Source organism: Uloborus diversus, chromosome 10, assembly GCF_026930045.1.
Source record: "Uloborus diversus isolate 005 chromosome 10, Udiv.v.3.1, whole genome shotgun sequence".
In the NCBI taxonomy this organism is placed as follows: domain Eukaryota; kingdom Metazoa; phylum Arthropoda; class Arachnida; order Araneae; family Uloboridae; genus Uloborus; species Uloborus diversus.
Window position 1 is genome coordinate 110,106,014 of NC_072740.1, and position 26,246 is coordinate 110,132,259.

Here is a 26,246-nt window from a genome sequence, read left to right on the forward strand (position 1 = left end):
AGCAGGGTCGTGGGCACTTGGAATAGCTTACCGGAAGAGGCGGTAATGAGCAAGGGAGTGGATAGCTTTAAGAGGGCCATTGATCTTCATTGGGGACTAATTAATTGACTAGGACCAGCCTAGCTGGGCCCAGTGCCTGTTGCTGGTCGTCACATTTGTATTTGTATATTTGTATAAAACACTGGAAACTTTCAGCTTTGCAGGAAGCAAATAAAAAATTGTTCAGGTTGAGTTTTTCTAATAATCAATTTAATATAGATCAATATAGATCTTCACACATTACAGTAAAAATACAAAGCTGATGAAATTAAGGTGAATGTTTCCAGCTCTTAAATACCTCGCACAAAGTGTGTTTACTACATAATATTCATTAAGATTCAATCCTTTCGCTTTAAAGCATTGGCTTTGATTCGACGATCAGGACCTTGAGAAATTTGAACATCTTTATTTCTGACATCTTATTTGCTCCTGTCCTCATGCTGTACCCGAAAGCAGAACAACATCCCCTCTTTTTACGAAAATTTTGCGCCACTGAAATTCATGATTAATTTAAAAAATTCAATCAAATTACAGATACGTAAACAGAGCAATTCGTCGTAAGAAGCAATACAAATAAGACTTCCGCCGGAAGTTTTGAGTGACCCCGTGCAGCCCTGCCACCTAGTGTTCAAAAGAGTAAGCGTGGCTTGGAATTTGGTGAATTACGAGTTGGAATTTTTCTATTCCTGTAAATAATTGACAAAATGAGAAAAAAAATCAAGAATAATAAAAAGCAATGATAATAATTATGTCTAAGCAGTGAGTAAATACATGAATAAAATTTTTATAATCAATATCAGCTTGAAGTTAAGTAAATAGAACATTAACATTTATTTTTATCTGTTAAAGGTCGTGAAAGCAAAAAAATATTTCGCTTTAATTAGTTCTCAAAACATGCCACGAAATTTACAACTTATTAAAAAAATGTATTTACGTAAATAATTGTACTACATCATTTTGTTATTCGTGCTTTGTCAGTCGATTTTTCTAGAGTCCCTATATAAATACGTAGGGACTTCAGACTTTACGGAGTCCCACGGTATTACGGAGCCTCACTCGGCATTTAGCCCTCTTACTGCTCGTCGCGCCACAACACACGCCGGGAAATGTTTGTACTTCCAACTCTCATTGCTGTTTTCGTGCGCATTTGCGCTCTACTTGACTGCATTCCTCTTTAAATGACGGACGAATGAAATGATTCGATTTTGTTGTCTTGCGTTTCTTGATGCCGGTGTATACATTGCAATGTTTTATTATTAGTTTTGGATCTGAACTGAACAATATATATTATTCGCTTCCTCTTTTCATCTTTCAAACATACGGATAGTCTAGAGCAGTTGTCGGGACGAATTTCATTCAAGAGTCGAACTTTTCAAATCACTCACATTCGTCTTCTAGAAGTAAGTCAATAGTGAATTTCTTTTTAACGTGTTTACATTTTCGAGTCATACAACCTCTGCTTTGTTCGATATTCAGATTAATAATCCCTGTATAATAGTAATGCGTGTAAACGTTTTTCCGACCTCATGACCTTTATATGTTTCAAATCAATTTGTAGCACTAGCTATTGTTGTTTTATACGCATGACAATTGCACTGATTTTTTAAAAAGAGTTTGAATTTCGCAGATTAAACGAGTCACTTACAGTACTTTTTCTAAGTTTCTTTTTTGCTTTAGATTTGCAAGAAATTTGTACAGTGCCTTCATTTTTTGCTCTTAATTATGCTGTTTTCTTAATATTTAAAATTATTCTGTTGCTAAACGCGGCTGCTAAGTTAATCAGATTTTAGAAAATACTAGAATTAATTATTCTTATCCAAAGAAGGCTTTTCCTGATACTTTTAACTATCCTCTTATGATTTTTAGTAATTCCCTATTGGATGTATAAAATGTTTAAGTTCAATTGACCTCCTCTTGCCATAGATCTTGGTTCATTGTGAACTAATCCACATTAACATCTTAAAACCTGGCCCGTTATTTAGAGGGGTCAGGAGTGGCAATCGACTCCCCCCCCCCCAATAGAGTAGTGAAACTTCGATTTCAAGTTTCCCAATTGACTGAGTTTAAAAAAATGTAAAATAGGGTAAATACATAGAAAGTAAAAATCAAATGAAAAAAAACGAAAAGAAGCAAAGATGACTCTTTTAAAAAGGTACAGTATCTATATTTTACAAAAAGAACATTTTACATACCATTTCAGTTCATTTCAACACACTTAGTTGCAAATCTGGGCGTGTAGGTTGAAAATAGTTTGTAATAGTGGATTGTTTTTTAGTCATCAAGTTCAAAGTAAATGCAGCATCATCCAAGTTTGAAATACTTTCAAAGTTTTTTTCCTGTTCTTTATGTATAAGAAAGAAAAGTCTTCCTCTGTCTGTAAGCTCTTCAATGCAATGGTGAAAGAAAGGACGGGCTGCACTTCTGGTTCTTCTTGTTCATTTTCATTGGAGGATGAAAAATCTATAAAGACATCTATGGATGGAGCAGTGGTATTTCTGTTTCCATAGATTAACTTTCAACAATATTTACTTTCAACGATATTGTTTAAAGATGCACAAATTAAACATTATTCTTAATTTAGAATATATATTTTTTTTTTACTTCCCCAGTTCCCAGGGAAAACGTAAAATGTGGGAAATTCATAAATAAGAAATTTACAATCCAGGTTAAATTAACGTTTTTAGTATACGGAAAAACTGGGACCTGATGAAAAAAAAGTGAAATGCGGGAAAAACGTAGATTTGATGGACATAAAATTAGGCTTTCAATGTATTTCATACAAGTTGGCATGGTTTTGGTTGTTTTCCAGTTTAATTTGCAGTGACCACCTCCTCCTGGTTATACACCCTTTGACCTCCTCTTGAAAACATTAATTAAAACCTTTACTTTTAATTCAGAGTCGCATCGCAGATCTTCAGTAAAGAATCTTCCAATATTATTCAACTTACATTCCCAAACATAGTTATGATTTAAAATGAATCTGAACTACCTTATAAAGTAGCTATCATATATATATATATATATATATATATATGTATGTTTCTGGGGATGCACCAGCTCCATTGTTCAGGTTTTTTTTTTGATATAGTGAAAAATAATAGGAGCAGTGTATCCCCAGAAATATTAAGATTCATTAATGCTATATATTATAAGCAAACATAAGATCATTTTAATCTTAATTATATCTGAATTAGGTGAATAATACGGGAAGGTTCTTTATTGAAGGTCTGGGATGCGACTCTGACTATGCAAAATACAATGCATTCAATATAAAAAAAATGCAACATGAAAATATGCGAGTACTATTTTCTAATTTTATGCAAAATATATGATGAAAAATTTGTAAAACCAACCCTTAGAAAAAACAGATTGCTTTTGATGATTCAAGAAATATATTAGGGGGGGGGGGACCCAATGGGTTTTCGGGCAAGCTCCAAATGTTTCTGCTTTTGAGCTTTGCACCTCTCTAGCCTGTAAGAAGAGTAGTAATGGCTAATATGACGCTGACCTTCCCCTACGAATAATGGCTAAGAACCTATAAAAAACTGAAAGAAATTGGGAGGGGCAGTTTCCAAAAAATAGGACATGAACGGAAACAGTCGTATTTAGATTCAGGGCGTAATTTTACAAAAGAATCAGCAAGAATTAAGTCAGAAGCAGTTTGAAAGTATTTTTTTTGCTGTGCATTCTTATTTGGGTATGGATAAAACCTCATTATGTGTACTCATGTCATTGTGCTACATTATACTGACAATTCTGTATTTGCTATGCTATTTCAGTATTTTTCTTTTCAAATGAGTCATATTGTCTGCTTTTTTTTTAAGTAATGAACTTATAAATATATTTCCTCTATTTTTTGTTTTGTAATTCAGGGGTCACTGAAAATGTCTACTGAAAAAATTAATGCACCATATGCTGAACCCCCTCCTCCATATACAAGTGCTCCTCAACCCATAACTTATCCTACCCCAGGACAATATGCAGCTAATGTTGGTAAAGTATAAATTTTGTCTTTAATAACTGCATCAGCTCAATGAAATTTTTGCTTGATTTGACTAATTGCAAATGAGAAATTTTAGTTTTAATGTTCAACAGGGTGGCGACAGATCAAGGAGATCAGGGAGAAGTCAGGGAACTTTATCACTCATGGTAATATCAGGGAATTTTGAAAAAATAACGAAAATTCAGGGAAAATTGATCAAATGAAGAAAAAAAAAAAATTCCCTTGCAAAAATGATGTACTTTAATTCCCTACGAATTTTCTACTAATTATTTGTTTTAAAAAAGTAAAATTAATGAGGTGCGATTGTACAGTGTCGCATATTTGTGCATCTTTTTTCCCGCTAGGTCAAAGTATTCAACCTTAGGATGGGCTTCCTAAGATTGATTCTGTGTCTGTAAAGTTGTTTATATATTTTTTACCTAGCTTGAATTTTCCTTTACACATTCCATGTTACATAAAATAAACAACCCTACAGACAAAGATTAAACCGTGATTAATGACTTTGCTCCCTTGCTTTTACTTACTGTCTTGAAGTAATTAGCATACTGTTATCAGGTTTTCAAGAAAGAATCTTTGTTTTTGAAATTAATGCTGAAAAAATCTTTAAAGTTATCACTTGGCATTTTTAATTTAATTGCTAAAATTAATTTTGACTTAAAATCATTTTTTTTTTTTTTTTGCCATGGTATTATTCACTTTCACTTCCGATTACACAAAGGATTTTTATTTTTTTCAGACTTTAAAACTTTTATTTGAAAACCATGCACATATACATTTTGAAATTAATAATTACTTTTGCATTTCAATGTTGTTTCTTACTAAAGTTATCTAAGATTTTTTTTCGACAGCTAATGAGATAATTTAAAATTGTGTTGTTTACATAAGTAAATATTTTTATTATTTTTTAATAGTTAAAATGCTGTATTCATTCATTAAAACCTAAGTTCTTGACTAGAGAATAGCTCAATCTGACTGGTTGTTGAAAGATTTCAATTTGTTTTACATAAATATGTCTATTCTGCCCTGTGCAAGTAAAGAGCAGAAACTGAACATTTTTAATTTTCTTTCACATTTTTGTCATCTATGGTACATTTACCTTTATTGTACATATTTGGTTTTCGCTGAAAAAGAGGGGCGAAAAAAACTTCTAATTCTGACATTTTCCTATTGTTAGTACTGAATCAACCACACATTTCTTCAAATATCTCGAAAACTCATATGTGCAGATATTGCCATTTACCTGCACACGGCAGTGTTATTTACGTAAGTAAAAACGACATTACTTCTATACTTTAACTATCACTTGTTACTCTTGAAGTAACAATTATACTGCTTGAAAAGTCAGTTCAAAATTATTTGCATTTAAATTTTTTAGTTTTATCGTGATTAGATATGTCTGTAAGAGTGGTTTTAATAATTTCTTAGATTTTTTATGTTAACTGGTTCCTGGAAGTAAAGTATTTGTTTTAGATTTCCTATAATATTTCTTTGTCGATAATTTAATAACTTTTTTTACCAAAAAAAGGAACATCTTTTCAAAATACATTTTTAATGAACAGCTTAAACCGTTTTAAACACGGAATTTTATTTAATATGCAATGCTTTTCAGGTAGGGCAAAGAAAAGAAACCATTATCATTGGTAACGTAAATCAGGGAAATTTGGTGAACTTAATCAGGGAAAAGTCGGGGAACTTTTTTTTCCAGTTCCTGTCGCCACCCTGTTCAAACATATAAGTTAGTGATTAGTAACATCGTTATGTGTATATTTGTTATAAGATTGATCACCATGGCTTAATACGAATAGAGATGAGACAATCAGCAACAGGCTCAGGGCTCATCTGCTCCTAGTCAATTTAATAGTCCCCAATTAAGATTATAGCCCTCTGTTATAGCCCCTTCCCCCACACCAATAGTCCTTTTTAAGCTATCTGCTCTCCTTGCTCATTACAATCACTTCTGGTAAGTGGTTCCAAGTGCCCACAATCTTACTGAAGTAGTAATCTTTCCTGATTTTTAGATTATCCTGAGATTTGAATAGCTTAAAACAACGACCCCTTGTCCAGCTTTCCATGCAAAAATTTATCCCATTTACAACTTACGTTTTGATAAATTTAAGCAACTGAGCCACATCCTTTCCGACTCTCTTTTGCTTGAGGCTATATTAAGCCTTTTAAGTCTAGTTTCATAATCATAATCTAAATCTGAAAGTTCTTTTACTAGCCTAGTAGTCCTCTTTTAAACCTTTCAAAAAAAAAAAAAAAAATCTCGACAGAACAAGATTAACTGAACAGCATACTCAAAATAGGCAGAAGCACCTTCTTAAATTTATTTAAAACAGATCTATTGATAAACCCAAGCATTCTCTTGGCTTTTTTAATTGTTATGCAGCACCATTGGCTAAACTTGAAGTCCTTATTTATTAAGTCGCATAGATCATTAACATCATTAACATTCTCTGCTTGACTGTTGACTAGCAGTCTTTAGTCAGGTTAGTTAATCATAGTTACTTTGGTACACCAGTGTACCAGTATCTTTAGAGATGTTATGGGAGGGGGTTGGATTTTGGAATCTCCCTCAAGAATATTTCAAAATTGAAATTTCTGGGTAATTTTTGAAAATTGGGTCCTAAAAATGTATTTTAGGCTATTTTTGATGATGCAAGAAGAAAGATCGGGACTGGGGAGCTGACCCCAAAATACTTTTTGAAAATGTCGCTTAGAAACCAAAATATTCTGCCTTATATGTTGAGAAATTAGGAGAGTAGGTGGGTGCTCTTCTGATATCAAGCCTAAAAATGCACCTTCAAGCAATGTTTGCTGACATTAAAGGTAGAGAATGAGTGGTCTGGATCATTGAGGTTCTAAAAAGTCCAATTTTAAGCTTTTTTTGGATGCTTTAGAGAAAGATGAACGATTTAAGGACTGGGGTTAGCTTATTTCCGTTAAAATTTGTTCTAAACTGAAGTCTTAAAATGCAGTCCTAAAATGCGATTTGTGGTTACCTTATGTGGCATTTGTGGAGGAGCATGGGAAAAGGGGGCTCTTCCCCAGAAAAGTTTCGAAATTGAAGCCATAACAATGCAAATTTAGAATCTTTTTGGTTGTTTGAGCAATAGGTGTACTCCAAGGACAGTAGCAGTTAGAGATTGTCCAAGTGTCTAGAATTGGAATCAATAAATGATGCCATGGGTGCAAGACCTTCCGTCTCAGGACGGATTTCCGTCTTAGACAAAATTTCCGAGACTGAGATCGGGACGGAAAGAAATTCAACGACTTTCAGTTTTTACTTAAAAAAGAAAAATTCAGTGTTTGAAAAATATGCTTTAATATTACTGGACCATTCCATAACCACGAATTTACATCGACATTTTCTTGATTTTCTGCCATGGGCTTGTTTTGTTTGCAACGTGCTTTTAAAGGAGTGGCTTTTAGACTTGCGCTGTTTGACTTTTTCCAGGTATAGCTTTGTTATTTCCAACTCACTGCATTGCAGACTGCAGAGTTGCTCGTTATTTTGCTGAATTTTTGAAATAATCGTCTCTAATTGAAATTTAACAGTTTTCCTTGCAATTTTCGATCATCCTTTCGTTTTTTTTTTTCATTTGCGGTTTTTTTGCAAACTTTACACGCATAAGTGAAAATTATGTGCGCTCTTAAAATGTCTTAGAGTTGAATATGATTCACTGATTGAGAGTGATTGCTGACGAGATGAAATATTTATGCCACAGCAAAGGGTGTCCACATACCAAGTAAAACGGAAACTATCAGGGATTTTGAAGATTTTAATGAAAGTGGGAATTTTAGAAAGAATTGGAGGGAAATCTCAAGTTGGTTTGAACCGGCAATGAGCATTCGTTCCTGCATTTGTAACAAAACTTGTGGAATCACTAAATTCCAATGTCATTCAATCTAACACTTGCTAGAATGGAAATATGGGGGTGGGGGGGAGAGAGAGAAAGGAAATGAAAAAAATAACTGCAGCACGAGTTTGCGAAAAAACGCTGTTCTTGCAAAGATAGTAAGTCTGCAAATTAACCCAAGATACTGAGGTCTTGAAACTTTTATATCTTGGACAAGCTAGAGGGGGGGGGGGGGGGGGCTACTCTCTCTCTCCCAAAAGTTTCTCCATGCTGAAGAATTGAAATGCTATGTTGGCCATTTTTGAGTGAGTTAGGTAATTCAGGGGTCTTTCTCAAAACATTTTCGAAATTGTAGTCTTAAACCTTTGGGTTGTCTTTGGCGATGTGTGGAGGGGAGTTACTCGTTCAATAGAATAGTTAAACTTACACACAAACTTACACTGCCTTTAGTAAACACAATGAGAGGGAGGAGGAAGGGGTATTCCCGCCGCTCAGCCTGAAATATTTCTGTTTCTGAAACTTTAAGAGCTTTGTTTTGGGCTATCTTTGGATGACTTAAGGGGGAAGGGTGTAGGAAGCTTCTTTCAAAAAGTTTCCAAAATTAAAGTATTGAAACTTTTAGCCGGTCATAAGTCATGTTTATAGGTAAAGGGGGGTACTATTCCTAGAAAAAAAATTACAAACTGAAGGACTTTAGAATTCAAATTTAGGACATTTGTGGTGAACTCAGAAAAAGGGGTTCGGCAGTTCTCTTCCGAAAATGTTTTGATGCTGAAATATTTAAAACGCTACTTTAGGTTATATTTGAGTGCCGTAAGAGGGATGTGATACGGGGACTCTGCCTGAGGAAGGATTCAGTTCCCCTATTTCTTTTTTTTAATTAATGAATATTGGAAAGTGTATCTCGTTTAAAAAATATATCTACTTCACTGAAGCGGTTTTTTCATTGCTAATTTCACCACCTCCTATCTCATAAAAGAATACTTTTTCAAATGAAAACTGTTGGGGGAGGGGGATGGTGCCAGTTCATTATCATTAGTCACCCATACCCTTCCCCCACCTTTCTTTCTTTTCTGGTTTGTTGGTGCTACCTTGGGTAGACTTTCCGATCAGAACTGATTTATGATGCAAAAGTGAAAATCTTATGTCCCAAGCAATCTTATTGCCGCAATAAAAATGTTTGGGATCAGCAAAAAACTAATGGCGGAGAGCTGCGAACGCTTTTACCCGCAACATTATCCAACATTGTATAAAATTGTGTTTTTGGAACTTCAACTTCGAAATATTGCTGAAGGAGGGTTCCTGAACTCCATCCCTTCGATAATGCATTCAAAATGCGTATAAACGTTATGAAAGATGGAGTACAATTTCGTTTTGAAAGCTTATATTTTGGGGAGAGCCCAAAGCCCCCCCCCCCTTTCTCTAATATTTTTGAAGGTTGTCCAATATTGTGATTTTGGGACTACCAGTTTGAAATAATTGATGTAAGAGTGCCTGAACCCCTCCTTTCCTTTAACTTTACCAAAATGGAGAATCATTGCGTTTTTTGGACTTCAATTTAAAAAAAATTCTGGGGGAGAGCCTCCAGACCCCACGTTATTCGCAGTGTTTTAGGTTTTTAGAATATTACAATTTAAAGGCTTAAAATTCAAATCAAACACAGATTCCAAAACTGGCATTGTTAAAAAATAGAACATTTATACACATAATTTTTTTTAAGCACGCATGCGGGGAGGGGGGGGGGGGGGCTAAAAATATTTTCCGTCTTGAACACATTTCCAAACTTGCATCCATGAATGATGCAAACGATGGAGCAAAATTTTGGAATCTCTTCTCATAATATTTTCTTTCTTTAATTTTTCTTTAAAAAAATTCCTACAAACACAATGTTTTCGGAGTGGCCATCGCTAGAGTGGCTTGAATACAGATTGCTGTCATACAAAGTCCCCCTGATTGGTCAAGGGGAGTTTTCGTCCAACCACGGGAAAGCTCACTTCAGTTTCCATCGACTTAAAATTGTCGAATTCTAGGAGTTTGAGTAAATTGCCGTGTAAATAAAAATCAATACATGTATGGATTTTTTTTTAATGATTTTTAGCATATTAAATGTACTATCCAGGGCTGTGGAGTCGGAGTCGAAGAGTCGGAGTCGGACTGATTTTGAGGTAAAGGAGTTGGAGTTGTTAGAAAGCATGCCGACTCTGACTCCTGGCTTCTTTTTTTCTTTCCTTTTCATTGACTCTCCTTGCATTTTTTAAAAACTGACTATCAATTGGTTTGATTACATGTATAAAAAGATACTAATGAGAAAATAACTGCCATTATGGCAATCAGCTAGCTTGAGTGCTTACCGAACTTTATGTAGCCGTCAACTAGTTTGCTTGCTTTTTAACTTAACTAATAGCAACTGTCAGCAAATGGTTTTGCTGCCTAACATTTTCAAGTAATCATTTTCAAATAAAAATAGAAATATAGTGTTTTGTTCGACCTCAGTTATAAAATATTAATAGGAACGTAACAAATTAGTAAGTCGAGGCCCATAGCTAAGGTTGAAACGTTTAAGGGTGATCGGCAATTTCAAAGAAATTCTGGCGTGAAAGCACGAATCCAAGAGATCCGATGAAATAATCTAATGTTTTTTTTCTTTATTAAGACTATTTCTATAAGCTTGGTTCTCACTAAAAAGTATAGAACAAAATAAGTGTAAATGATTTCTTGATAACAACACTTAATATTTGCAGTTAATCTTAAAATCTGCATATTAAGGTTAATTCTAAAGCAGCCAATAAAATTTAAGTTAAAAGTTTAGCGAAGAAATATTGGTATAGTAAAAGCTATTCGTACAAATTTGTATAGCACCGCATTTTGTGCAAAATTATCCCCTGACGTATATGTGCCCAATTTTGGTTGAAATTTTATTGATGAAATATAATTTAAAATATATTTGCTAAAATTTTCAGAATTAAAATATTTATATTTTTTATAATTCTGAAATTAACTTTGGGTGTCATCTACCAGATGGGTGTCACCCAGAGCAAACCACCCCCTCTCAATAACTTGGATTTAGAAAAAAAGCTTTTTTTCTCTTAAGTTACAGCTTTCAAAATTAAAAGCACACGATTTGATCAATATCTATTTGTTAAACATTAAAGGGGGGCAAATTACAGATAATCCTTTTCAAACTTTTTAAAAAGGGATTTTTAAGTCATCTCACTTTTTAACCCGTAACTATTGGAAAATTTGATTTTTAAATTGAATTTCTAACGTTGTATGCGTCTTGGGTTTACAATAAAAAACAAAATGCGAAATTGTCATAAAAAGGAATAATTATTTCAATCTCTGTTTAGAGGTTTTCCCCCTTCCCCTGAAGGGAGAGAGGGAGTTGAAAAAATACAAAAAAAAAAAAAAAAAGTGTGAGTCCGGCTTTTCAAAATCCAGGAGTCGGGGTCGGAGTCGGTCATTTTCCTTCCGACTCCGCAGCCCTGGTACTAGCTACCTATTTTATGCAGATTCTTAGCATATAAAGCGGTTTTCTTTCTACTTTTGAGCGTTTAAACTTAAGATACAAAATTCAAGTGTATTGCAAGATTTTTCGTGCTTTTAAAGCTTTTATTTTTAGCGTCTCATAATCTACATTGTACAAAAAATAAATAATTATTAAAATTTGTTTTCAAGTGAATATTCAGTATCTTTGAATTTATTGAAAAATGCATTGCTAAAGTTCCACTTTCTAAAATTAAAATAATGTAAATTAAATTTAAAACAAAATTTGATCTGTTTTTATTTTTCATTCGTCAACATACAGTATGATTAATTAACACCACTAATCTGTTATTTGTTCTGTATACATTTCTTACCTTGCTTTTTTCTCCTCTCTCTCTTTTTGAAAAACTTAAATTTCTACTTTTCTCGAAGCATTCTGTAAAATTTCGACAAATAAAAGTTTTTTTTTTTAAATTTCTTAATTTAGAATGAAATAATTTGAGCAATTGCACCTTCATTAAATAATGTGTATAAGCAAAATCCAGGCTTTTTATTGATAGTTAAAGAAAAAGTTAGATGTTCGCTTTTTGCCAGGAAGGTTGCTGGTTCGAATCCCAGTGTGTTTTCGTGAAAAATTGTATCAAACCGCTTTCTATGTTATTGTATGTGGGCTAATGCTATTTTTTACTGCTAAGACAGTATGGAGCTCATTAATTTTTTTTTGATTTGGTGAATCTAAATGGAAACCATGCATCTGGTTTTTTAAACCTATTTTGATACATGAGGGTTTAAGACTTCAAATGAAATACTTGTTCCACAATTCTTTTAGTACAATAACTTCATTGTAAAGAATATTTTTTTCTAATGAATTTTAAATAAGAAAAAAAGGAAATGAAAAAAAAAGAAACCTTTTATGAAAATAAAAAGCTTTTATCATTGTGGTTGATATGTTTAATTCCAAAAATATTCTTAAATATTATAAGTTAATAGTAATATCTTTTCTTTGATTTAAAATTCTTTGCTGTGTAGCAGTTAACTGCTTCAACAGATCAGAGCAAGGTTTTACTATGAAAGTTTCCCTCGAGATCCAGTTCGCAGACGTATTTGGGGGCATAAAATGCATCCAAATAAAATTACGATAAGTAAATTATGATAACTAACAAAATAAAAAAAATAAAAATGGTAGTTTTTTTTTTTTTTTTTCTAAGTTGCCATTTCAAAGCTTCATGCCACAAATTTTCTATTAATTAATAACTGTTAAAAAATCTGAATTCTCAGTAAGCTCTTTTTTTTCTCTTGCTGCCTATTTATCATTATTTTGTACTTTCATAAGCTTGAAATTTTAAATGTTTTTCCAATTTCTCTCGCTGTATAAAAAATATTACCTAGCAGCAAATTTCCCTTCTTGAGAAAAATCTTGTGTGACACCAAAACGGCGATACTGCCTTAAATCTGGGTCCCCGTCAATAAATGCGCCAAACCAGTTCGTCTCGGGAAGAGCCTGGAATGAAAACCTGGCAGCCGTGCACCCCACATAGCATCACTCTGTTATCAAGCCAGTCTAGCCATGGCCCCCCTCTAGATCTGCCTCTGGTAGAGTTTATATTGATAATATCTCTAGGGATTAAACTATATACTCATTTTAGGTATTTAACAAACTGCACTGGAATCTTTTTTATGCTAATTCATTTTTTCCTTTTCAAGAAAGAAAAGAAAGGAAGAAAGCTTTATTACTGCATGTTATGCACATGTTACAAGTACAAAGCTATTAATAGTCTATAGTTTTAACATGTTTGTGGAAAAAAATATTTATTTCTTCAACCTAATTATGCATTAGAATATGCTAACAGGGTATGTGTTTAGCATTTGCTGTAATTTTCCTAATTGCTTCTACTAATGGATAGATGTTTAGTGCTTCTTAATTAAAGCACTAAACACTTTTTATTCCTAAATCAATTGGCAGCACCTAACACCCTATTTTGCATTTCAGAAAATATGATTTTTTCAATTAAAATTGGAGTTTACATATTAGTTGTCAATAAAGGTATTTCTCTGAATTCCTTTTTTACCTTCCTTTTTGCTTTTTGACTGGATATGAAGTTTCATAGAACTGACTGATGTGATAAATATTTTCAAAGGAGAGTTTTGTCCAAAAAGGTGCCATCAATTTCCATTAAATTTTCAGGAAAGTTTAGGATCAGTTTTTTTTTAAAAATTGTTCTCTTATTTTATTTATTTATTTTTCTGTCTGTTGGATTGTGTTAAAAGGATTATTTGTTTTGTTTATTGATTAATATTGCCCAATGGGATCATGTTAGCATTTTTCTCTTTGTTTATGTAATTTAAGGTGTTGTATTTCCAGTACCTTTTTTTCTCTCAAGAAATTATCATTAAATGGTCTAAATATAACTACTTGTACTAAAACCTTTCATTACTGTAGGGATGTATTACAAAGTCAAATAATATAAACATACCACACACATTGAAAATTGTCCTGTTTTTTTTTTTTTAAATTTAATTTAATTTTATTTATTTATTTTTTAGCATTGTATCCTTCTTTTTTCTCTCTCAAAGCCACTGTAAGGTCTAAAAGAATGTCTAGAAGATTCATTAAAAATGTTTATTTGCTTTTTGTTTATGTATGGCCGAGGTTGTATTTCCACTAAGTATTTTTTTCTGTTTAGCTTTTACTTGTTATTATATTGTTCATTAATACTGTATTTAATTAAAATTTTATTCCTAGCATTAATGTCGACATGTAAGTACAATAGGTACTCATGTTTGTCAGAATTTTATTATTTTCCTCATGATTTCTATAGGTGAAAATATAGAATTTTTTTCCATAAAAGTACCACTCAAATCATACTAATGTTATGACTGCCACACTTACAACTTCTCTATTAGTATTTACAATAGCTATTTTTTTCCTAAACCAAATTTTTCCTTTTTCGCAAGCTGCTACAAGAAGCATGTTTCAAGGACCGGTACATCCTCCTCCTCCAGGGGGCGTTCCTGTATTTCCTATGGCTCCAGGTAATTAATTTTAGACCTAATTATCTTTTCTGCATTTAAATATCTTGATGTATAATTTGTAAATTAGACAATGTGCTTCGACATTCAACTGAATTTAATATTTTTCAAAAGGATGATAAAAAAACTTCTTCAGACTCCTCGCGTAAGTTGAAATTTAGTGTTGTGGAAAAATATATGTAAAACATTTTTTTAAAGCATACCAAATTCTTTTAGACGCTTATGAACACCCCTCAAACTGCTTTAAAAAAATTCCTACTAAAAAACTACATACTACAATTTCTTAAACAAAGAACTGAACTTTTACTGTATTTAAAAAATAAAAAAGACTTTTATTCAACATGAAGTATTTTAAATGCTCAAAATGAATGGGAGATATAGACGTAAAATGAAACAACATGGTATGCAGAGTATGTATTAATAATAAAATGCTGAACTATAATAGTACTGTGCAGTAAATACAGTAATAATATTTATGAGTTAAAAAATGAAGATAATGTTGATTTATGCTCTATGATCAGATCGTTGTTCTCATCTTATGCATTTTTCAATACAGTTGCTTCGCCTTTTCTTTTATAACATTTCGATTTGGGCAACAGACCCTCTTTCTTATCTCTTTAATCCACAATACAAGAGCAACTTCTATTTTAATAATATTTACTTTGCTAGACTGCTCTGCAAGCTTCAATATTGAAACTAAGTTCTGAACTTTCACGGACATCTTTTTGTTTTGATTTTAATTGTACGTATGGAAGATTCACTCATATTAATGTTGTGCTAACATCGACTTTTTGTAGTTGTTCAAGCATATCGAGAATCTAAGGCTTTTTTAAAATCAGAAACTTTCTTTTTCTTCGAATCTTCACAAACTTTAAATAAAGGTGCCACTGAGGTGCCAGAAATTTCATACACTTTAATATTTGGAATGAAAAAAATGAATAAATGAAAGATGCTGAGTGGTTTTTTGATGCACTAACAATGTGATGCTTAGATTAGTTTGGTGTGAGAACTTTCGCTGTCAGTGATGCTTAAAGGGATGTAATAACATTTACGAAATAAATATTTTGTAGTGAATAACGAAGCAGATACTTCCTTCCAAAAAAATTCGTGTTGTGGACGAAAATTTTGCGTTAGCTCTAAAATTCGTTACTCGGAAAAAATTCGTGTTGTAGCCATTTCGCGTAAGTCGAATCACGTTGTAGCAGGAGTCGACTGTAATTCAAAACTTTCCTGAAGGGGGGTGGGGGAGGGCGTGCAAATGGTATAGCTAAATGCATGACAAAATTGCTTTGCACTGAAAAAGTTTTAAATATTCAATTTAGTATTTTGTTTAAATCTTTCAATTTGAGCTGTCTCAATAATTTGAATATACTTTGAACTATATTTCGTATTGACGTGTCTTAAATAGTTTATTTTTAGTCAGTTGAGTAACATTAAGTAAAATACTAATAATAAATCTTTAAACAATGCAGCTATAAATTTTGGAAACTATCACACCATACACCCATAAAGCCCACAGAACTATGAAATATACTTTTGATTTATATGTCACTAGCTGCATCACACGACGTTGCACGGTCTGCCTTGAAAATAAGTTTTGTCTAGTCACACATGTTTAAAAATCAGGTTTAAAAAAGAAGGAAAAAAATGTAACACAAACATTTCCTATCAATTTGTAGAAAGCACAATTTTGTGACTTATTAGATACATCATTGGATTTTTTCGTAATCATTCTGGATTTTCTGGCGAAACCCCCAAGATGGTCCCCATACACCCCATTTTGATCGAAAAAACTTATGTGAATTCATGAGCATCAAAAAACCGCTGCCCCATGTTTGGAAAAAAATCCGACAAAAACTGGATTTGCATAAGGAAAACCCCTTGTGGGGTGTATTTGCAATCTCCCCCCTTCCCTCATAGGTAGGCGAAAACTCCTATGACAATTCCTGACCATCAAAGAACCGCTGTGCCAAATTTGGCAAATATCTGACGAAAACTGGATTTGTATAAAGAAATCCCCTGTGGGAGGGAGGTTGGCCCTCATTGTGAACGAAAACTACCCTAAGTGAATTCTTGAGCATCAAAGGACCTGTCTGCAAATTTTTTTAAAAAAGCCGACGTGAACTGAATTTGCATAAGGAAAACCTCCGTGGGATGTTTTTGCTCCCCCCCCCCTCATTGGTAGGCGAAAAATTCCCTATGAAAATTCCTCAGCATCAAAGAATCGCTGATCCAAGTTTGCCAAAGATCTGACGAAAACTGGATTCGTAAAAGGAAACTCCCGGCAGGAGTTAGGGAGGTCCAATTTCGAACAAAAACTGCCCTATATGTGAATTCTTGAGTATCAAGGGACCTCTATGCAAAATTTTGCAAAAATTCGACATAAACTGGATTTGCATAAAGAAAGCCTCTGTAGGGTGTTTTCGCACCACACCCCCTCCTCATAGGTAGGTGAAAAACTCCCTATAAAAATTCCTAAGCATTAGGGAACTGCTATGCCAAATTTGGCAAAGATCCGATGAAAACTGGATTTGTAAAAGGAAACCCCCAGTGAGAAGGGGAGGGGGGTTCCGATTGCGAACGAAATCTGCCCAATATGAATTCTTGAGCATCAAAGGACCTCTCTGCCATATTTGGCAAAAATCTGATGTAAACTGAATTTGCATTAATAAAATCGTTATTTGGTTAATTAAAATGTATAATAAATTTAAAACTATTGTTTTTTAACGATACACACATATTTTAATATTTATTTTATAAATGCAATTTGTTTTTCTTCAGCAGATCTAATCCAAAATCCATATTATTAGGTAAATCAATTATCTCATTAATGTCATTGTTTCACAAGCAATTTAACCAAAAAAGGAATACAAAAATTTCTTCACTTTTTCAATTCCGGTATTTGATGACAACTCTTAAACTGAAATCAAAAAATACTAAACAAAAGAACTGCAATGAACTACCGACGAAACGTAAAACCGTAAGTATTGCTCGGATTCGCTTTGCTATAATAATTACGGGTTCAAATACATTAATGCATAGAACTTACATAAAAACCTATTTTTGTGCATGCACCCAGAAGTTTCGTCAACTCATAGTTGCCGCTTCTCTGGTGAAATTAGGAAGTTTCAGTTTCGTTGTTGTCAGATTGTTTGTGTGTTATGAAGGGCACTAATATTTTTCCTCTTAATATCAGAATTAAAGTTGTATTCGTTCAGAACTGAAAAAAAATGAGTTGCGCTCCCTCTTGTGCGATTAATGTGCGACATAAGTATTCTTATTAGGATTTTTTTTAAATAAAAGTATTTTTGTTCAGTATTTTTCTTATACATTTTATTCAGCTCAATATTAATAGTTTATGTTCAATTTGAACTATGAATCATGTTGATACCTCAATTGGTTAATTTTTACTTATTGCATTAGGATGCTTTCTGAACCAATTCACATTCACTTTTATGGGTCTACAGAAGGCCATGTCAGCTTTGTCAGAAAGAGAGCGGGGGTCTTTATAAGGACCCCGCTCTGAATGGTAGTAGTATAAGTTTTGAAAACTTTATAGGTGGTGGGGATCGGGAGACTTAACTAACAAGGAGGCCCACATTTACCTTCGGCGGCCTTGTGAATTTTTCCCTTTTACTATAATTCAAAATTAAATAACTGTTTGAAGAATCCAGAAAGCAGGGTGGCGACAGATCAGGGAAACCAGGGAGATCAGGGAAAAGTCAGGGAACTTTATTAATCAGGGAAAAATCAGGGAAATATCAGGGAATTTTGAAAAAATAACAAAAAATCAGGAAAATTAATTTTATGAAGAAAAAAAAATTTTTTTTTTTGCTTTACAAAATTAAATACTCTAATTCCCTACGCATTTTCGGACAACTATCTTTTCGAAAAAAGTAAAATTAATGAGGTGCGATTATACACTGCCGTATATTTGTGCATCTTTTTTCCTCAACGTCAAAGTATTGAATCTTACTTATTAACCACAGGATGAACTTATTAAGATTGCTTCTGTGTCTGTTAGGTTGTTTATTTTACCTTGCTTGAAATTTCCTTTTACGCTTTCAATGCCACATAAAATAAACAACCATACAGGCAAAGAGGAAGCCTTGATTAATGCCTTAGCTCCGCTGCCTTTATTCCATTGTCTCGAAGTAATTAAGTACTGTAATCACGATTTCATTAAGAAATCTTTGGTTTTTGAATTAATACTATAAAAGCTTAAAAGTTTTTACTTCTTTGGGTTTTTAATTTAATTGCTAAAATAGAACTTTCAATTAAAAAAACTTTGTTTTTTGCCGTTATACTATTTGTTGTCACCGCAGATTATAAAGGTTTTCTTTTCTTCAGACTTCAGTAATTTTTTAATTTTATAACCAAGTTGTATTCTTTTATATATTTTGATATTAATTAATTGCTTTTTTTTTCTTGCATTCAAAGTTGTTTGTTACAAAAGCAATCTAAGATTTTTTTCGTTACATACTGAAATCTTTTGAAATAGAGTTAACCTGTGAACTTAAGTAAATAATTTTATTTTTTTATTGTTAAAATGCTGTATTCATTCAGTAAAACCTATATTCTTGATTAGAGAAAAGCTTCCTATGAATGGATGTCAAATGGTTTCATCTGTTTTGCATAAATATGTCAATTAGTTAGATAAGAATAACTACATTACTTCTATTCTTTCACTATTACTTGTTATTCTTGCAACAATTATTATACTGTTTGAAAATTTAGTTCAAAATAATTTCAATTACTTTTTAGTTCTATCATAAATACACATATGTTTTTAAGAGTAATTCTAATAGTTTCTTAAAATTCTTATGCTAAGTGGTTTCTGGAAGTAAAGTATTTTTTGAATTTTCTATAATCTTTCCATGTATAAAAATTTAATATACTGTTTTGTTAATTTTTCTTTCCTTCCAAAAAAATTGTCTTTTTTTTTTTTAACCATTTTATCAAAAAAGTAGCATCTTTTTAAAATACTTTAGTTCAACAACTTTACACAACTTAAAACGTTTAAAATACTGCATTTAATACAAACATACAATGGATTTCAAGTAAAGCAAAGAAAGAAAACCATTATCATTGGTATCGTAAATCAGGGAATTTTGGTGAACTTAATCAGGGAAATCAGGGAAAAGTCAGGGAACTTTTTTTCACAGTTCCTGTCGCCACCCTGGAAAGTATATTGAAATTTTAAACAATCACCCATCACACAGCTATGAAAGATTGTATTTTTAAGTCAGTATTTTAATTTCTCCGTAGTTAAATCCTGTATTCTTTTCAAACGATATATCGGATGGATAGAAATCTAAATATCGTTATTGCAGTAGTAGATATATATTGACATATGACGGTATATGGCCCAGCCCTAGTTTATATATTTTTCAGTTCTATTAAATTTTGTGATACATGATAGCTTCTGACTTTTGACAAAAGGAAAAAATAAAAATATAATGCATAGTTTGCATTGGACAGTTAGGCATACGTTGTTGCTGGAACAATAATTAAAAATACATTGGAGGCAAATATGAGGAAATTTTCTTTTTATATATTGAACAGCAATTATGTAAACCTGCTTAGTCAAAAAAAACTTTCAAACGCCAGGGTTTAAGTGGGTTCAAAACTTCTTTCACATAAAAGCTAAAATTGTGGGAAAAGTTTTAGCAAAATGCTAAAATTTTACGTATATCTTTCTAAATGCCTCGGTGTGTTTCATCTCCAGTTAAAAATAAAATTCTTATTTCATCTATGACATCTTTAAAGAAATACATACAGCAGCTATTTTTTTAAACGTAAAATAAAAAAAGAAACTATATGTTTGGTTTTTAGAACATTGCAGTCCCCTCTTTTTAATAATGCAGTTGTTGAGGGGGACATAATGCTGGAAGAAAAAGTATTGTTGAACTTAATAGTAATTTTGAGATCTTGGCTTAAGATTAAAAAAAGATTTAAGTTGCTTCCTCTCTTGGATCATACATTTTTTCTTTTTTTTTTTAAATTAATATATTTTTTGTTTGAGCAAAAAACGAAAATGCTTTGCATTATTTTCGCAATTGAGATAGTGTTCTCGCATTTTGCGACAAATGCAACCATAGGGGAAACCCTGATTTAAACCAATATTACTTAGTATGTTAGAAATATCTTTTCTATGTGTTAGTTTTTAATATATCTTACTGTTTTTTTTTTAAACTTTAGGCTATAATAATCCGTCGTCTCAAACATTTGTTGTAAATGCTCCAACAGGAACTCCAGGTAAATATTTTTTGTGCTGTTTCTTATGATTTTTTTTATTATTTATAGGGTCAATGCACACATAAATAGAGAAGCTACTCAACCTTCCTGTATTTATTGATACATTTTATGCATGCATTTGCGACTTTGTTGTAAAATTTAATCAAATGATGGAAAAAATGTTGAATTTTCAAAATTTTGAGGCTTGGTAGCGACCCCTAAAAATAATTTTACAAGTCTGAAATTTCTTATTTTAGAGCATAAACCAAAACGGGATGATTCCCCATAAAAGTTTCAAAACTTCATATTTTAATTTCAATCCTAATGTACATGCACAAGCAGCTTAGCTAATACAATAAGCAAATGATAATAAGACAAATACTTAGTAAGTTAAATAAAGAAAAGAGAGTAAGTTAAATAAAGAAAAGAGAGAAAATTTATGAACTAGATTCACCTGCCCTGGAAGCAGAAAATGGCAGGGACTTCCTGCATTATTATTGTAGCAATATCAATCGCTATTTTAATAATAGCCTTATTTTGTTAGACTGTTCTATGTTTTAACAATACTAGCTGTGTTTTAGATTTTTAAGTTTTTTAATTCATGTAATCTGAAAATATTTCTTATGTTCGTTGTAACTGCCGAGAGAAAATTGGCTTCCTGCTAACTTACATTAAATTTTTACCTGATTAAAAGCAGGTATCGCTAGTTATAATACATAATTAACACTCCTGGAGGTAACCCCAAGTAAATTTAAGCTGATCTATGGAGTTAAACATTGAGTGGGCATGGTCCTGCTGCTAAGAGGGTTAGGGTAATAATGAACGGCCAACAAACCTGAGCAATAGAAAGTAATGTGAATAATTTTGGAAAATCTTAAATCGACCTTTTTTGATTTAAAATATTTAATACCATGTTTTAAACATTTTAAATTAAAAATGTAAGTTCTGCAGGCTCTATATTATAAGCAATTCATGTCAGTTGGAAACTCCTTCATTCCACATGTTATATTGTATTAAATTATACTTATTCTGAATGTAAAAAAAAAAAAAAGTAAATTACTGATTATTTTTTTTTTACTCACACTACTTTTGCATTTGTTAGCATGGCAATGATTTGTTCTGTCATTTCTCATGTTATTATTTTGACTCCATGCATAAAACAATATCTATTTCATGAAATCATTTTCTTCTTATTTTGTTTAGCTGGGGTTCAAGCTGTTACTGTACTGAGTGTAGCTCAATGTGGACCATATCCTATGCAAGTTACTTGTCCACACTGTAGTGCTCATGTCATGTCTGAAACAACAGCATTACCTGGGTTGTTGACATGGTTATTGTCGTGTGGTATGATTTTTGTTGGGTAAGAATATTTTCATGTCATATAAAAATTGCTTTTTCCAATTGAAAATCTTTTCTGTGTCTCTCATCTAAGGATGTAGCCAAACAATGGTTCTAGAGTTGTCCCTCAAAATGTAAGATTTATTTTTAATTTATTGATGGTTAAAAGTAATATAATCAAATTTTAAAACTAAAATACAGTAAATTCCCATTTCAACAAATACCAATACAACAAAATTTCCATTGCAAGGAAATAAAATGTCTGTCTTGATTTAGTTTCTATTATATAGCTTGAATTTCATTATAATGAAATTCAAGTTGTATCTTTTGCATTATAACAATAACTTCATTGGAAAAATGACACAAAACTGAAAGATAGAACTGCTGACATCACATACACCTTACCACCTACCATTAAACGTGTATGCAGGTATGTTATTACAATCTATATGGTTTTAATGTATACTTATTTTTAATTTTATTTAGTTAATTATGATACATAAAATCTTACTTTATTTTTTCCGTTAAATTTCTAGAAAAACAGAAATTTATCTAAAACTGGCCACAACAACCTCAGCAGCATCATTAAAAATTATAGGAATGACCCATTTTTTACGGACAATAGTTTGAGAGTACCCGAAAAAATATCTAGGGGTGTGGCGAAAAAAAAGGTTTGACCGAAACCAAATTGTTCAAAATATAAACTATTTAGAACATGAATAAATTAATTCTCATCAAGCATAAAAAATAGATGAAAATAAGTGGAACTCTTTGCTGAACAAAAGCATTTGAATTTAAAGTTATTTTTGCAAAGGCAATTATATACTTTGAAATATGAAGTATCAAGTAACATGAAAGATTATATTCAAAACAGTTTAAAAGTTGTTTAGAGGCTTCAGGCTGTGACTCAATTTTACATCATAGTATTTTACTCTTTTTGGTGCTTTTTATCACCCAGACCAGTTTGAAAAGGCTTTGAAAATTAATTCAAAGAAAGTATACTCAAAAGAGGTAGCAAAATTTCGAAAAAAAAAAAGGGGAGAATGTATTGAATGTATCCTATGTCTGGTGCAGAGACAATTACTTAACTACGAGCCAAATTAATGGGTGAAACTAAAAAGTTAAAAAAAAAAGAAAAAAATAGTGCTATATTCAATGCAAACACAAAAATCAAAAGTTGAGTGAAGAGGTTCATCTGCTTTGCTACATCCAAACTGCAATAGAAATTTCACTTATGTAAATGTTTTCTTGAATTATTGTATGTCAAAGTCAAATAAAAATGTGAATCTAAAAAAAAACAAAAAACAAGAGCTGTTGTGTTCATCACATGACTTCCTTTTACTCCAATTTAATGATAATAGTGCCTCGGAGTAAGCAAAGAAATATTTTAAATATTTTCATCCCAAGTTTGTTGCAAACCGAAGAAAAGAAAACGTTTTATGCAGAAAATTTACCCCAATATTGGCAGTTTAATGGGATTCAATGGTTGACTCTCTAAGTATGACAAAATTGAAATCAAATTAAAAAAAAAAAGAAAAAAAACCCCACCAAATTTGATGCCAAGTTGGAGATCAAATTTGGCGGCCAAAAGTTTGGCGATATCTTGTCAAGTGTTTGCCAAATTATAACGCCACTTGAGTTTGCATTGAAATTAACAATGATTTTACCCCAAAAAGATGAAAAAAACCCTTTTGGAACATCCAAATGCAACCAAAAGGGAAGGTGCACAACTAGACCCCACTAGAAGTCTATGTACCAAATTTCAGCTTTCTAGGACATAATGTTTTTGAGTTATGCAAGACATACATACGGACGTCACCAGAGAACTCGTTGTAATTAACTCGGGGGATCGTCAAAATGGATATTTCGGGTTTCGGTCTGTTCCTAGGCATATATCCACATGTGGTCGGGTCAAAAAAATCTCAACATTCATTCAGGGGTGAGAAAAATGGAAATTAAGGCCGATTTTGGAGTGAAAATGTTTTTGCAAATACAATACTTCCTTTTTTGTGAAAGGAAGTAAAAAGACTGCAATATTCAATACAGAGACAAAAATCAAAAGTTGAGTGTGGAGTTTTGTCTGCTTTGCTACATCCAAACTGCGATAGAAATTGCACTTATATAGTTGTTTTCTTGCAGTATTATATGGTTTAACTAATATCACTGGCTCACATAAGAAGAAAACAATTCTGTCACGTGTTAGTTTCCTTGGAAAAATTAAATTTCATTGCTGTTTTATGAACATTTACTATAAACCGTTAAGGGTTATTGAAGCATTTGTCAAAGCTATACCATAAGATTTTAAATAGCAGTACAAGAAGTTTCCAAATTTATCAATGCCAAGTTGGAAGAGGGAAGCTTTATATGTTGAGACATCAACAAGCTTATGTACGTTGAAGAATTAATGACTACAGGAAAACAAAGGAAAGAGAAGCTTGGGTTCCCTTTGAAAATGTCTTCAGTAAATTTCTGGGTAATAACAAGGACCCTCACTGTCAATTAGTTTAATTTTAATGAATGTGCTGGACAAATTTCAACTGTGTGGTTGCTCCATGATTGTTAAAAAGCCTTTCACTGACATGTGGACTTAAAATTTAGGATTACTCAGCCGAGAATAGGGTTACGGGCGTACTAAGACACCAAAAATGTATCAAGGAAGATGAGACAAAACAGCATGCTTGCCAACTACTGTTCAGTGTTAACTCAAGTTGAGACTCACATTGAATTTAATAGAATGTTCGAAGTAAATTTCATAGGGGAATGCACTTAACAGATTTTATAATACTTAAAACAAGAAAAATTATATTTTATATTTATTTTTCACTTAGTTTAAAATTTGTTTTTAATGTTTATAAATGCATACATTATATTGCACCATAATTTGATAAAAAAAGTTTGAACTGGAATTTTTTGGAAACATTTTTTTTCTTAGCCAGAAGTGAAAATTAATTGGCCTCACCAAGAATCAATTATTTTATTTATATTTAAATAATTAGAAACTATTTTTGCAAGAAATTTCATGCAAAATTGTTCAAGAGAATTCCTTTTAAAGTAGTGTTTTAGCGAAAATGTCTTAATGGATTTCTCAGCAAAGCTTGACGTTATGAGTAGAAATACTATTTCAAAATCAACCCGCAGAACATAAAAATAAGCAAAAATTTGTATTTTCAATTTCACTTCACTTTTGCTGGCTTGTGCAGTTGATGCTATGACATGTATTTTTAATTTTTACTTCTGCTTACCACAAAAATGTTTATATGTTGACGCGAATATAAAGGAATATGTATGTACTCTTTCTTTCTTGCTAGTTGTTGGGTTGGTTGCTGTTTGATTCCATGTTGTATTCCTGAATGCCAAGATATTGAACACCGATGTCCAAGTTGCAAGCAACATTTAGGAACTTTCCGCAGAATTAATATCTAAGTATTGCTAAAATTGAACTTGTAGAATTGATTCCCAATTTTGCAATGACTTTTAGATATGCAAGCTACATAAAACATGAAAAGGCATTTTATTACCCTTTTTTCAATATTGTGCCATTTTTTCACATATACATTCCTATTACTTTGTTTTAGAAGTAGCATTTCTATGTAATACTTAAATCATAAATTAGATCAAATTTTAAAATGTCTTCTTATCTTTCTGCTTGTCTTTAATTTATAATGTATTAAATGAAAATATTTGATTGTAAATATGCATATTTTTATCTCTGATACAATAATCATACCAGAATCATTGAACAAAATATTAATTTAACAAATCAAATTTACAAATAGCTTGCTTATTGCTTTCACATTTCACAGTATCATTGCATATGAAAAATAATTGTTGTGATATAAATCGATGTTTCACATTCCCTTATTTATTTTTCATTGAAGCGATTTTTGAAATGCTTTGCAGTTTCATATTTGTCATTTTCTAAGCTGTGTACTTGCAAAATAGGCGACTAGTTTTTAAAAGGGGAAGATGAATCAGTTTGCATATCATTTGATGTATTGTATGGATGATGAAAATTTTGATACGAAACATTTCGCTTTAATTGTATGAGATGTGTTGTGCTTTCTTGGTGTTCAATATTAAAGAAAGGAAAGTAAAAGTCTTAAAAAATGAAAAACTAAAAGTGTGCTGGAGTAATGTGTGCATTCGTTTGAAAATTTCTTTGATAAACACATTTCATTTACTTACTTTCATGCTTGTGTTCTTTCTTCTTAACATTTGGTACGCTTAATTGAAAAAGAGCTGATTTGTAGCAAAAA

General features: G+C 31.9%; 1 protein-coding gene across 1 annotated transcript; it reads left to right on the plus strand.

Moving 5' to 3' along the window:
- Nucleotides 1-1,292: 1,292 nt before the first annotated feature.
- LOC129231737 (lipopolysaccharide-induced tumor necrosis factor-alpha factor homolog) lies at nucleotides 1,293-25,452 on the plus strand. The gene is made up of 6 exons (XM_054866099.1): nucleotides 1,293-1,439; nucleotides 3,912-4,032; nucleotides 14,341-14,418; nucleotides 20,617-20,673; nucleotides 21,856-22,012; nucleotides 25,299-25,452. Exons 2-6 carry the CDS (start codon nucleotides 3,924-3,926, stop codon nucleotides 25,411-25,413), a joined length of 516 nt encoding a protein of 171 aa, XP_054722074.1. The 5' UTR covers nucleotides 1,293-1,439; nucleotides 3,912-3,923; the 3' UTR covers nucleotides 25,414-25,452.
- The last annotated feature ends 794 nt before the right edge of the window (nucleotides 25,453-26,246 follow it).